Source organism: Lepisosteus platostomus, chromosome 2 (genome assembly GCF_059453375.1).
Source record: "Lepisosteus platostomus isolate fLepPlt1 chromosome 2, fLepPlt1.hap1, whole genome shotgun sequence".
NCBI lineage: Eukaryota > Metazoa > Chordata > Actinopteri > Semionotiformes > Lepisosteidae > Lepisosteus > Lepisosteus platostomus.
In genome coordinates, this window is record NC_142612.1 from 28,147,961 (window position 1) to 28,163,518 (window position 15,558).

General features: G+C 33.6%; 1 protein-coding gene across 2 annotated transcripts in view; it reads left to right on the forward strand.

Moving 5' to 3' along the window:
- gpc6a (glypican 6a) overlaps nt 1-15,558 on the forward strand; it is a 362,385-nt gene that overhangs the window by 310,815 nt on the left and 36,012 nt on the right. Inside the window, exons 6-7 of one of the 2 annotated variants that reach the window (XM_088603566.1) lie at nt 191-334; nt 3,209-3,238. In XM_088603566.1, the coding sequence (XP_088459692.1) occupies nt 191-334; nt 3,209-3,238 (174 nt within the window). The remainder of the gene's footprint in view (nt 1-190; nt 335-3,208; nt 3,239-15,558) is intronic. The other variant, XM_088603576.1, reaches the window with a different exon arrangement.

The window sequence follows — 15,558 nt, forward strand, 5'->3', positions numbered from 1 at the left end:
CCAAAGCCTACTAATATGAGAAATGCTGACATACACCAAAGTTGAAAAAAACTTAACTACAGTACATTGTTTGATTATTTTTTTCAGAAATATCATGGTCTTGGTAGAATTAGATAACTAGTTTTATAGCAGTGATATATGGTTAATTTAGGATGTATGTAATTTCATTTATTTTTTTATGTAATTGTAGGTTTTTCAAGGATGTGGGCAGCCCAAACCATCTGGTTTAGGCAGATCAACTCGTGGTGTCCCAGAGGTTTTCAATCCTCGTTTCAGGCCGTACAGTCCTGAAGAAAGGCCCACCACAGCTGCCGGAACGAGCCTTGACAGACTGGTAAGCACATGGGCATGACTGTCGGTGTGAGCCATCTGAAATAATCTTGTCTCAGTGTAAACATTATTAGTCTCCTGGATGTCTTGCCGTGCTTCGGTTGACAAGTAATCCCTCTTGATTAAAGCTTGTGATCTACAGACTTAACCTTCCAGAGCTGTTAAATTAATTCTTTGTACACATCTTCTGGTCACGCTTGGCTTTTGATTTCTGTGTGCTATCAGACTGTCAGTCCTTGATACCCTGAAAAGTAAGAACTCACATTTGAAGAATTCGTTTTTTTTTTTTGTGAGTGTTCCTACTTTTGAAAATGATATAAAATAGTGTAACACATTACCAAGCAATTTACACTACAGCTTATGAAACTCATTATTACATTGGGGTTTTTTTTTTGGTTTCACAGCTATTTAAGAAATAAAAAAAACAATAGTAATTTACATTACTGTGTCTCTTTTTAGGACTTATATCTGACATAAGGGAAGTACATGTTTTGTTTTCCTTTTACAATTTATAAAATGAGCTAAATAAATAAATTACCAGCTTCTTAACAGAGCTTAAAGAAGTAGGTTTACCCACAGTACTTTTTAAGCACTAAATATTTAATAGGCACTTCAGCTTTACAGAGCATTACTCTCTTTGGGTTGCATTACAAAACCAATGATTTCAAACAACTAACACGGGCAATTAAAGAACATGTAGTTGATGAAAATATGTACTGAGTACATAATATGCACTCTGATCCTACATATTTAGCTAAACAGGCAGAAATCTGTAGTGTAGTTTTCATTAAATGATCGACAAGTGGAGTATTGTACAATGACTAAAAGTGTGTTTTTCATTTCTTCAGTGAAACACTTTTTCTAGATGATTTAAGTAGAAATATATAATGTATATTATAACATATATCATGTTTTATCTATTATAACATATATAATGTAACAATTAATATTTCTAGAATTCTAGTTCCCACTGTTGCTGTAGTGCCAAACTAGAATGATATAAAATATAATTATTAATGTTAATATATATTTTTATTTGTATTATGAAAGAACACACATATACAGTATACAAATATATACAGTATACTGTATGTGTTTATAAAAGTATATCTATTTAAATATATACAATATTTACAGGTAATGGACATAAAATTGAAAACACCACTGTAAAGTCACTTGGCATGACATTGGTCCAACAAATACATACAGTATTTCCTGATACAAAATTTACCTGCATCTTGAATTATTTAGGAGAAATATGGCACAATACGTCCATATGAACAATAGTTACAGAATATCCTATAAATGTTCAATTGGGTTTAGATCTGGTGACTGAGAAGGCCATGAAATATGGATAACATCAGTGTCATGCTCATCAAACCACTGGGCAACCATACATTTTCATCCTGGAGGACTTTCCTCCCTGCAGGAAAAAAATGCTGCAACATAGGGTGAAAATGTTCACTCATCTGAGAAGCGATTAGCATTGACTAATGTCAGAAAAATGGGCTCTACTTCATTACGGAACCACCAGAACTCTGTTGGAACCAAGCACTCAAGAATGTAAAATTCTTTAGGTTGGATCTACAGTACATGTTTACTTGTCTGTCAAGAAACAATAATTCATAAAATCTTATTACATTTTTGCACTGTTCTGTTTGTGCTCTTTGTACCGATCTACTTGAAAATGTGAATTGTCATGCATGGTGAGCAATTTGTGCCCTGCAACTTGAATACTTTACTAGTTATCCTACTATAAGGGGTTCTCAAAGGCTAGTTGCATGCTAGTTTTAAATGTATGAATTCATTATTCAAATTAATTCAGGGATATCGCAATTCTTGGGTATCTGCTTCTACCAACACTTGTCTTTTGCTGTTGATGTCTATCCCTTCCTTGCTTACATCACCTTAGACACTGCTGCTCATCAAATATCTACAGTGTCTTGGTCACTGAAGCTCCTGCCAAATACCACAACAATAAACTCTCTTTCAAACTTACTGAGGTCTCCTATTGCAGCCATACTAGTCATAGGCAGCCAGGCCTGTACAACATATATGACATGAAGCATGTCAGGATGATACTTGCTTAATTAATGCACGATCCACACCTGTGTGGAAGACTATGTATTCAACATGCCCAGTGTCCTTCTTTTACTCAGGTGTTTCCATTTTTATGTCCACTACCTATATATAAATAATCAGTAAAGTACGATAAAGCCTTATTCTTACAATACTATAGCAATCAAAATTTATAGTAATATAAATACAGGTCTTGTAAAATGGTTCTGAGGTTACAGATCAACCTCAAACAAAACAAAATGAGATAGTATATACTGTAAGTCTCAAATGCTTTATTTTCTCATTAGGCTTCTGTGTCTCTGTTAAGGTAGAAAAATGTTTTTACTGTATTTCTTTTTCATTTGATTTTTTCATTTTCAATCATGAGTAACATTTCAAGCAATCTATTGCACAGGATTACAGTGCCTAAATTGTTTTAGGTCAAATATATTTTAGCCACTTCAGATATACAGTATATGCAATGTGTAAGCTGTTTAAAACAAATTCAGGTTTTTTTTCTTTATTCAGATGTTATCAGCAACTGTGATGTTAAATGCATTAATATGGTTTTTGATAGAAGAAGCCCTCTTTTCATTGCTTTATCTGAGGTATTACATAATCGTGTAAGTTGCCATTGCAATTACGAGAGAAACTGGTTATCTGAGCAGTATAATTTGTCAAATGCAATGACTGATATTCGATTTCTTTGTAATTGAAGAACTCTGTCTGTTACTCCAAAGATATGTTTTTCTTTTCCTTCTCCACTGTTCCTACTTTTTCAATGAAATCCTTCCTTTTTCTGTTTTATGCGGCTTTCCAGAGGAGTGTCTGGAAGACAATGCAACACAGCGTAAGCACACATGTTTTTACTCACTCAACCCATGCCATTTTCCTTTTGGTTGTCATAGCTTTCTTTTTACAGCATCTGCATCCAGTGTCTTTGGAATAGTCTTTTTGTGATGTATCAAGGTGAATTCCTTTGCGCGCTGAGTAAATCACAAACAACTGCACAGATGGTATTTGAAAGTGATATAGTGAGTGCAGAAGCCTTTTACTCCAGGGGTGTTTTCAGATGGTAATAACTTGGAAAAAATACAAAGATAAAGAGAGCTGTGATGTATTTTTTATTAGGCCACAATATTCATTGGTTGTGTTTTTTATTTTCATCTCTGTTTTTTTACATTTTCCAAATATATTATACTCTTAAGATTTAAGTGGACAACAATCAGATACAGTAAAAGAGCTACTGGAGATATGTGAGAGTTCATTAATAAAAAATGGGAATAAGGCCAGAGAGCTTAGTAACTTATTATAATAAGTGTTTATAAAATATTTACATTATGATTTACTTTATCTTTTCTCTACAAATGCAAAGAAATACCATTGATCCTGTAGGTTGTGCACTAGACTGTGTACCTTCATTTACGGGACTGCAATTATGTTTTTTTCACAGAATACTTTCTCTAAGTACTGTAAGCTTAATAATATACATATAATATAGTGATATAGAGAAGACCTTGTATTTATACGATATATCTGAAGTTATCCCTAAACATTCTGCCATTTTGTTGCATTCCAACTTCCAGTACGTTTTATTGGCATGTTGATTATGAATTTACAGGTTTCCTGTTCACTGAGAGAGGAAAAAAAACCTTTCATCCTCATAGTATTTTTGTCATAGAAAGATAATTATACAGTATTTGGTGTATCTGATTTCTGGAGCACACAGGCATTCCCTCCACACAATAGTAATAAAAAATAAGAGCAAAAATAAACTTAGATGTGGAATCTTGGAAAGTGCTAAGATCCTTATTGCAACAGCTCTTAAAAGTTTACAGAGATATTAAAGACTTACAGAGCGGTATCTTCTGGTTGTTCTGTCCAAGGTGATGGTACAGTATAGCTCATATACCCTTTACTCAATGCTGATTCTCAGAATTATTTAAAAAAGATGGAGGAACAAAAGAAAAAGAGTAGGAATGTAACCCATTAGTGTAAGTCCTTCATAGTCCAACAGCTGTATTATTTCCACATATGTCAAAAAAACTTTATGAACTAGGGACCACCTTCTCCTTTCCCTAAACCTACCTGAAACAAATTAAAGCAGGCTAATAAAGCTTAACAAAAACTTATACTCCATAAAATGTGTCTGGATAACCTGTAGACTTTGAATTTCTCTGATGCCCCTGGGTTTCAGTTGTTTCTATATCAAAGAAGACCCCATTGCTGAAGTTACAACTGTTTTGGCCCTCTTAATAAGCATAATGCCACATCTTCAATGGTCATAATAGCATGTTAGTAAAATTGATTGATATTATTTGAGTTATAGAGAGGCAGACTTCAGGAAGGACAGAAACAAAAACAAGGTTTCAAAGCTAACAAAATGACTGTGCTAGAAGACAAAAATTGTAGAGGATGATGCCATCAACTTTAGCTGGAAATCTCTTCTGCATCTTCAGATATCTGCTCATCTTAGTAAGTGTAAAAGACCACAGGATTTATGACTCCGATCTAAATAAGAACAAATCCTATACATTCATACTTCTCCGATGTACTGTATACATACAGTAAGAAACAATTCTCCAAGCATACAGAAAATCTTCAACCTGGCAGATACCTTTTGCTTTTGTTTTCCTGGTTATTCAGCTTTCACAGAATACAATCAAAAATCCTTTGCTCCCACATAGAAATTTGGAAAACCACATAGATTTCCACATTACTTGGCAATGAAAAATATCTACAATATACTGTTCATCTTACTTATCCTCCAGTAACAGTTAAAAAACAATTTGTGTCACACATACAAAGATCTCACCGTTGCATAAATGTTTCACCTCGTCTAGTCCATTATTTAAGGCACTAAACAATCTCCTACATCCCCCTTTTTTCCTTTCTTGTTGCTTTGTTTTTTTATATCTCAATCTGCAGGGAATCATATATCATATATGTGTAGCTCACAACACCATAATGGTATTATTACCAAGGGTTCAGCCTACTTTTGATCTATCCTTCTTTCCTATTCTTTTTTTTATTTTTGGGGACTAATAAGTTATGTATCCTGGAATAAACTATTGAACTAAAAGTTTCTTGTTCTGGCAATGAGTTCTGTGGTACAGTATGCTTGCACAATGCCATGCATCTCAGCAGTTTTTGTTGCCTAGTCAATTGTAATGTTATGTCCTGGAAAGCGCAAGTCTTGAATTAATCAATTAAGTGAACTGAATGTTTAGATGTACTGTATTACATTATTATAAAAGCCAGATTGCTTTTTATTAAAATACCTATCACAAATTTCCTGGTGCTCATAGATATACGAACAAACACTATATAAATATATTGCTCATTAATGTGCAATACATAAAACAAAAAGATTTGGTTTGAGAAATTAGTTGTTTTAAATGGTTGTATATAGTTTTTTTCTTATTAAAGAATGAAGTCTTCTTACAAAATATCTAACATTTTTTAAAGACAAAATTACATTTTTGAAACTAACCCTTAATCTCTATGATAAGAGATTAAGAGCTTTATTAGGGGCATCTTCAGTTGCTTTGATTTGATTAGAAATTAGAAATTGCAATTAAATAGTTGGAGGAAGAACTAAAATGTAACCTTCAAGACAATAAGGTTAAACATTAAAAATTGCTTTACAAATCAAATTAAAAACTCACCAGTATTAGAACTGAATTCCAAGAATATAATTAATTATATCTGTAAAGTTTCCTATGTGTTTTGCATATAGGAGGAAAGTAACCCATTTTATCCACCACTGAATTGTTATTTCAAACTGCTATGGGACTTTTAATGATCAAGTCAGGAACTCAGTTTATCATCTCATCCAAATGACAGTGTAGTGCCCCAGGTTACCATACAGGGACATTCAAAATTCTCTTTCACATAGAAGAGTATCACTGGTCTACCATGATTCTCTCATAATGTACACACATCAGTGACATTTGTGACTGCAATAGACAATGCCAATTTTAACATGTTAAAGGAAATCTACTAATTTCATTAAATTCCCAAGATGTTTTATGTATATCAGACTTCTCTCATCCCTTCACACCTTTTGAGATGCTGCCCTTTCTTTTCATTTAGCGGATGAATTCATTGTTTTCAAATGTTCTAGAAAGGGTTCTCGTCTCATCCCTGTAAAAGATTTTTCAGTCTTTGAATAAAACCTACTTCAGTCCCAGACACTTATATATGGGACAGAAAACTAGATAGTCTGGATGATAGTCCTATGGGGGCTCAGGTTTTCAGAAGTATGTTTTCTTTTTCAGAAAATGTCTTGACACCATCGGTACATTTTGAACAAGTTTATCTGTGCAACACCATACAGTCAGTTCTAGATGAGAATTGCTTCTGTTGCTTTCTGTCACAGGTGTGCTCAGGGTTTAAATATATTTTGGGAATGAAACTGTGATAGAGCACTTCTGACTGTGGCCATACAAATCAGTCTCATACTGCACCTACAAAATGACAATTCCCTGATTGCTGTCAACCTTCATGTGTGATGTCTTTTACCAGCTGGTCTTAATACAGCTAAAAATTCTACAGTATCTTGCAGATCTGGGGTTCCTTTTAAATCTCAGATGGCTAAATTTCTTTGTACAGTAGTTATATTTCTATTCTTCCACTAAATTAAAATGCTCATCCTTAAGAACTGTCTCAGCTTAAACAAAGGTCGATTCTCTTGTAATTCATTCAAACAGTCCCCTTATATGATTTTTCTCCTATAGTTTTGTTCTCACTTTCATCTTCCTCTTTCTTTTCTTCCTTTCTCTTTATGTTTTGATTTGTATCTGCTTACGTATTTTAATGTAATATAATACAAATTTGTTAATAATAAAAAAAAACAAATAAATTACAACTGGGCAGTATGAATTGGGCAGTGATAAATCACAAGAGTGAGAACATAAGTGGTTTATGAAAAAGCTCACAGCATTTAACCCTTATATAAGATTTAAAATATGATTAAATATAGGTTAAGAGCATATATTACCATCTGTATCGTTCTGTTGAAGAAATAGAAATATGCTTCAGCTTCATGTTCAATTCCAACTCTTTTCTTAATGTAAAATTGTAGAGGTTTTCTTCAACAGTACTAAATGAAATAGCACACAGAGATATGGCAGCTCCAGTTTGTTCTTGATTGAATATTTGTTAAGAGGTAAAAGAAAAATGTATTACAGAAAGGATCCTAACTGTGTTGTTTATGACAGCACAACCCCATCATCTGCCTCCTGTCTATAATATTGTGTTGGAATAAGTAAACGTCAGCTGATGGTTTTTCAGAAAAAACCTATAGCCAAAACAATGCACAATACACTCCTGTAGGAAATATATACTGTAGGAAATGAGACACTTGGAAAGATTTATTTTCTCAAAAAACAGAAATGTAAATTTTAATTTCTGATGTGACTGTTCATAGGTTGAGCATATCCTACCTGACAGAACCTGTAATATTCCAAATCAGCAAGAAAAAAAGACAGATAGGAATAGATAAGTACTATATATATATAGACATAGATTTTCTTTGCGTACAGTATTCAAATTGCTCCTGCAACAGTTTCTTGTATTGATATGCAGAATATGCAGGATTACTTCTATACAACTTATCTATGGTAAATTGTAAAATATGAAATATACTTTAATCCTGAATAGGTAACTGTATTTAAACATTACAAAGATAATAAGCAAAAAATGATACAATACCTAAATGCAAAATAATATCCAAATATAATTAAAAGACATTATAGTTATATCCAAATATAATTAAAATACATTATAGTTATATAAAAGACATTATAGTTATATTCTATATAGTTTTACAAAAATATGATTTAAAATAATTTACAATATAATTTAAAATTGGAGGACTGACATTAGGCTTCGAATCACAAAGACTCATTCCATTCCATTTTCTCATTTCCTCAATTCATTCCCTGAGAAATGTTGCACAATTGTTAATATTAATATGAGGCAGCAGAATGGAGAAGTGGTTGGGGCTCTGGGCTCCAACCTGAGACATGGGTCAAATCACAGGTGGAATGCTGCTGTTTTACACTTGAGGAAGGTACTTCCCTCAAATTGCTCCAGTGAGTACCCTGTTGTCGGTCTTCACTGTAAATGAGAATTTGCTCTCAGTTGACTTAGGTGGTGCACTGTACTATTGTTTCACATTTAAAGTGGATATTATGTAGCAGGTCTCTGTCCATCTGCGATCAGGTTAATAGCTGCTTTCATGAAGACCTTTTTCTTTTTATGAAGTACTGTATTTGCACATGATATGAAAAAAGGCAATGTTTATGAAACTTGAATTTATGATTCAGATATTACTTAACCCTATAATATGTTGTTTTATTTTCATATACAGTACTTTTTTTTACAAAACGTTCTTTAATGATTTACATTTTTGTGCCCTTTTTTTGTCATTTTTATTAAACTTATATGGATGGCAACTGAACTGTGCAGTTGATAGCTGCTGTCAGGAAATCTCCAGGGAGATCTTTGAAGTTCTTTCTGACCATTAAGTTCCTGACACAAAGGAGTTCTTTGCGGCAGCAACTAATGGAGTCGAATCCTTGAGGACACAAGCCAGTAAACAAGCAACTCTCTCCCTCCAGCAGCTTCTGTACCTCTCACAAGGCAAGAGTATTACCTGCCCAATGCTCTGGTGGTGTTTAACATTAATGGCAGACACTGTCTGGTAAACAAGATACTGATAAGCTTGTTATGTATCCACTTGAGATAAGCTGAATGACACAGGTTTCCTGCAAAAACAAGAGTCTGTTTTCGCTCTTTTAAACACAAATAAAAAGACACTATTAGTTACACATAAATAAACAGAATATTGGAACTCTTCCATAGAGTAGCTTTTAAAAAAAAATGTCTTTTCTAGTTTTAGTTTGAAGTTAGGGATGCAGAGGCCTGTTTAGCATGTCAACCGCAGTCCCCTTATACCAGTGTCTCCAGTGAAATTTCAGGCTCTGCTCACAGAGAAGATTATTTATTATGCTGTCATGAGCTTTTGATATTAGTAAACAACAAAATTGTCTGCTTAGAGCTTTGCCACAGAATTGTAAAATGACGTACATATGTTCAGAGACCACATGTATACAAAAATCTATTCAAGACTATCACAATGTATTATTTAAGCTTACATATTTAACAGGCGAATTTTTCTAATTGCTCGTCAATACCTCCTTTATTGCTTAAGGGCATACACTATGGTTGTTAATGCACATATATCCATTTTAAAGAGAAAAAGATGATCCTCCTACATTTGCTGGTTTATATTAATCAGTGTACAATAGGAGTAGATTATGTACAGCACCTCATTGCAGATCAGAACTGAGGATATAGAAAACCTCTGCACCTCTAGATATTGCCTCTAAACTTTTGGGAAATCTAGGATTCTGCCAAGAGAGACCCATTTTTTATGCTATTCCATTTATATGTCCGAACAAATCTTTGCAGTCTAACATGGAGTGCATACACAAAATTGTATCCTACCAAGAAAAATGAGACAGTGCCCGATGTTGTAAAGTACCTATTGTTCCTCTGTGAATGATTGCTTTCATATTGCTGTGCTCTTTGTCAACATGACGTTTTGTGAAAGACAGTGTTAAATACAAATTTATTTATTTTCTCATATATTATATTACTTTTATATGTGGAGACTCTTTTTCTATCTTTCTGCTCTTTGTTGTTGTCAATGTTTGAGTGGCAGGTCCATTATTTCTACTCTTGGAGTTTTTGTTTACATGACAGAACCTTTTTTACGTCTTATCTGACAGCAGTTGTACATTTGCACTGAGGTGAACAGTAAACTCTTAAGATAAACACTGGGTTTTTTCTAAAAAAAAAAAACATTTTCTTCTATTTAAATACAGTACTTTTTTGCTTTTGTATACCATTTAGGTCTAAGCTGTTTTGCAGTTCTGATTGTAAAGACAATAAAGAGACACAGACCAGTCCACATACTAGTGCTGTCTTTGTTACACATGGAATTAAAGATCACATTACTTCTATAGAAGCACGTTTCTCCATATTCTTTTTTATGGGAACAGTAAGTTAAAAGAAAAACATCAACATAAGACTTGTAAGCTGCTTTAAGGAAAGAAGAAATTATTTTAAATATGCTCTTAGTTCCTTATGTTAATTCAATGCCACAATCTGGCTTTGTCTTCTAGAAAGTGTTAACCAAGTTGAGATGTTTGTTCTTGTGGGAATAGTGTCGAGTACAGTATATTGCTTGAAAGTGAGGCAGACTGACAGTACTAGAAAGACTTTTAAATTGCATAAAATGGACACTGGTAAGTATTCTGCTTCTGGTACGCTGCATATTCACTGGAAAGGGTTTACAATAATGCCCAAGTCATTCATCACTTAAATGCTTCTTTCACTTTTACTCTCTCCTATATTGTCTCCTTGAAACTGCACAAGGTCTTTTCTTTCATTTAACCTCCTGAATCCCATTTAGGCTTCTGATAGAGGGAGAATGGCCTAATGATTTGAGTTGGGAACTGGAGCCAACAGTTTCATTACATCCCAGCTCAGCTCCTGATGTACTGCTGTGGTTGAGCTAAAATGAGGAGTACAATGGTATTAGCCTTTTTAACTCCCTGAGTTTCAATGTACTTTTCTTAAATTTTATATGTGCATACTTAGAACTTGGAACTATGGTGGAAAGGTGCCAGTTCTTAAACATATTAAACAAAATCAAGATAAAAGTGGCCTCTGTGGTGAAAGTATTAACTTTGATGCTGATGTAGATTTTTTCATTTGAATAATAATGTGAAAACTCATTGTTCTTTCTTTGTATCTAGATTTTACAATAGTTGTCATACTGTATCTGCACTGCTTTCAGTTGAGATATGTATTTTTATATAAAAGTGTGTCATTCTATCTGAAAACCAGCCACCTCCAGCTGCCAGGCAAAAACAAGATACAGTAAGTAAATATTTACACCATTCACACAATTAGTCGCTGTCCCTTACAGCAACTTGTCCCAGGAATAAACACCCACAATCTCTTAATGCAGTATGCCTCAAGTCTGAAACCTTCAATCCTTTTTGTAACAGTAAAGATTCTTTTTTTAATCATGATTATTATTGTTGTTTGTTCACAGCTATTTCATAATTAGATTTGATATAAATGCACAGAATCCTCAAGAATCCTTGACACTAATTAAATCAAATCATTGACCCAAGAGTCACAATTTCCACACGTCACTTGAGTGCAGCTTGCCAAAGGCATCTTGTGACTACCCAGGGGAAAGTTGTCATCAATAATTGGAGTTCGGAATTTGCAAGTGGGATGTGGGATGAAGTTTTAATTTAATCCAGACTTTAGTGTTCCTATGACAAACTGTCTGACGTACTAAATTAAAATAGATACAGAAATGCAATAGCCTATTGGAAAGACTAGCTATTACTGCTTGTCATTGGTGCAGTGACTTCAGGAATCTGCCACTGCTGCTTAGCCACATTCATTTTCTTTACCTCTAAAATGTGAACAAATGTCATCACAGGATCCTCTGAAGCTCTTTCCTGAAAAACAGTCACTTAGCTAAAACTATCATACAAGATGCAAGGAATGGCATGAATTCTAATAGCAGGGTCTTTCATTTTGTTTGTTTCAAATTGGAAAGGTTATAAAGGATCTTATTAAGGTCGCATTGGTTGAGGCTGGTTAAACTATTTTCTGTCTTACGTATTTGTTCAGAAAACACTAAAACATAGAACATTTATTTTTTCATGTTGCTTTTAATTGTTAAAAATACAGAATTCCTTTCACGGGAAAATTCACATGGTTTCGATATCTATATCTATACCTACTGCTCTGCTAGTGAGCCTCAAAATCTAAAATCTGGCAGGCATCGGCTCCTAAATGCTCTCAACTAGCTTGCCAAATTTGATTATTTAGATATCATCAAATTCTAAGTTGCCTCAGATTTCTGTCACTCGATATGCAATTATCCATTACTTTGTACTCTTGTGGTAATTTCCTCCCCAGTCCTAAGTCAGTTGTGTAGGTGGAAATTAATTGTGTCTTCTGCTGATTAGATTTGGAAAAGTTTACTGCATGAGTATAGTCACTGATGCAAACTAAAGGGAAACATTGTACTGAACATATATTTGAAAACTAGATTTTTTTATCTGAAGTTTCAATTAAAATTAAGAACAATGCAAAATGTAATATTTCATTTAGATTACTGTCATTATTCATAACATTTGGATTATTAGGATTCCAAATGTAATTATGTTCACTAAGGACGTGTGTGCCTTAATACTTGCATCCCAAAATGTAGTCATGCTACCTCTGTTGATTCAGATGTCAGTTTTGAAACCTGAGCTGTCCTACAGTGCCAAAATGAACATGAAGACATCTGGTCTTACCCTCATTATAAACACTCTAGTGCTTTTTTTTGGTGTGCGAAAGAACAGTAGCTAATAGCAAGACTATTGGTCTTCCAATATACCCTATGTTACAATTCAACTGATTTATACTTAAGGACTCGTAAGGGCCATTTCAATGTTTATTTCTGAAACTCTAGAAAAAATATTTTTAATCTTTCTGCTTTCTTTTAAATTCAGAATATACTTTAAAACTTACATTTTTGAACCGTAGCAGTTGTACAGCTATTTCAAAATGTATAATTGTCTGAAAACATCTGTGGAGACTACTTTGACCCCATTTGGGATTTTAAAAATCCCTCTGCAATATAGAAAAAAAATTGAATTTAAATGCAATGAACCTGTGAAAGTCAAACTAGGTCACATTCTTGGTCTTTCACAGATGAGTCCCTTGAAGTTTGACTGTGAGATTTTCTTAGTCATATGACATGTATCTTTTTTATAATGAGGCATATAGCAAGTTTCCTCTACATTTTATTGACCAGTTTTGTGTCCGAGATATAAGATTCTAAGGCATGTTCTGCATTTAATATCAGTTTATGTTTGTGCAGGGCTACAAAACAATAAATAAATGTTAGTCCAGTTAATTTCATACGAAGTATAGATCCCACATATATTTGAACATGTAAAGTTGAAACAGAAAACTGAATTATTGCCAATTATTTATTATTAATTATGACAAAGCATATGTTTGTGCTGGAAATACTATTTTCTATAATAATACAAAAACATTATATCTGCTCTTTTTAATCAAGATTGCGTTGGGAATAGATGAGGACAATATTTAGCACATTTAAAATTCTACATCCCTGCAAATTTTAACCTGATTTTGTTTCTCTGAAATGATGATTTAAAGAAGGCGAGGTGGTCTTGCCACCATTATTTAAGGTACAGGTCCTGTTTCTGCCTCATGTTCTAGCTTTGCTATTTGTTCAGTGTTGCTGTATTTGCAATAGAATATTGGACATAAGACACCTTAGGTCAGACTGATAACAAAAGAGTAATTTTTCATGCTGCAGTTACTCTGGAATGCCCCTATACTGACCTTGGTCAAAGCTGCGGACCCAGATAAGAATGTGTTCTGTGGGATGTCATATCAGCAGTCTGGAGTAAAAGATTTTCCCCAAGGAAAAAGTCTTTCTTTATTTATTCCCATTTCCAAAACACAGCAATTGGATAAGAGCAATTTAATTGTCATAGTTCATTACATATAGGTTTCTGACTTTTTTTAACCAAATATTATGTACACACAGCCATTTAATCATTCTACAGTATATAGTCAATATCAATCATAGTTATAATTTCTGTCTTCAAATGTCTCATAAATCAGTCTCATTTGATTAAAAATTGTATTGTATTTTATTTTTATACATATATCTACATATATATTTTTATGCTCTTATCAGACACTATCACTCCATTATTTTCAGTATCTTCTCATGTCTTTGCAATGCGGTGGTAAACATCCATATCTTGAAAAACCACATGAATGTCTAGGAACAGGTAAAATAAAAAAAAACTAAAAGTGTAAATAAGAATGTAAGTATATGTTGTTGTTTATATGCACTTTGTTCTACAGGTACATAGGTTATGTTTTTAAATCCCTTATTTATTCAGATGTGTCAATATCAAGACATAAAGGTACCGCACATTGACCTCTAGTTTACATTATAATTTTAAACAAAATTATAATCAGCATCTGGTTGCTCACTAGACCTCGATGGAGAACCAGCACAGAAAGAGTGAATGTGGAACACTGCAAAGAAAAAGTGTGTGAACCTTCTAAGTTGCTCTGTGTTCATGGTTGTTTGAGAACTAAAAAGTAATTAGGTATTCATGAAAAGATAACCTTATTAAGCATATAACACAAAGGTATAAAATACAGTATATTGTATCTGAGTTATTTAATTAACAAAATTACCCAACAGTAGATATCATGTGAATAAGAATTTGAATTAATAGATTCAATAAGTGGTAGCACCAAGCAGTGAGTTATATTAGACATTTCCTGTAACTGTATTTCAGTTTCTCAAATTGGCTTTTTTAAACTTTGGCTCATTCTCCCTTGTATATCCACTTCATGTGGTGACGTTTGAGGCTTTCCTTAGGAACAGCGTGCCTTAGGTCCTTTCATGATTTTCAACAGGATTTAGCTCACAACTTTGGCTTGGCCAATACAAAATTTGAATTTTTTCTTCTTCAGCCATTCTGTTTCTGCTTGAATGTTTAGGATATCAGGAGGGATTGTTGTCAGAGCCAAGATCAAAATGAGGAGGGGTGAGCTGTTGGTGTAGTATTGTAATATTGCAGTAAAATTCAATCTAACCCAGGTTTATTGATAAAGCAGTTAACATCCACAATGGAAAACTACTGTCTTACATGATCACTTTATAAAGGGACAATGTGTAACTGTTATCCTTTTCATAACTGAATTCAGTAAAGTCTTATTGAACGCAGGTTGGTCCATTGTAGATTTGGTTGTGTAACGGATATACCCCTGCGTATAACAGAGATCCCAGCTGCCTGGACAGTGAGGGACGAACTGGCAGGGCAGGAGCGGCAAGGGCGGAAACCCCAAGAACCGTTACAGTTGCAAAAAAGCAATCAGATCTAAACCCACCCTGCACTTCACTTCTACAGTCTTGTAAACTGGGGTCTATCACAGTTACTAAACAGGAAAATAATAAAATACAGAACATATATTAGAACTGAGAGTTCTTAACTGAAAGATCTGACAAGTGTCTTAAAA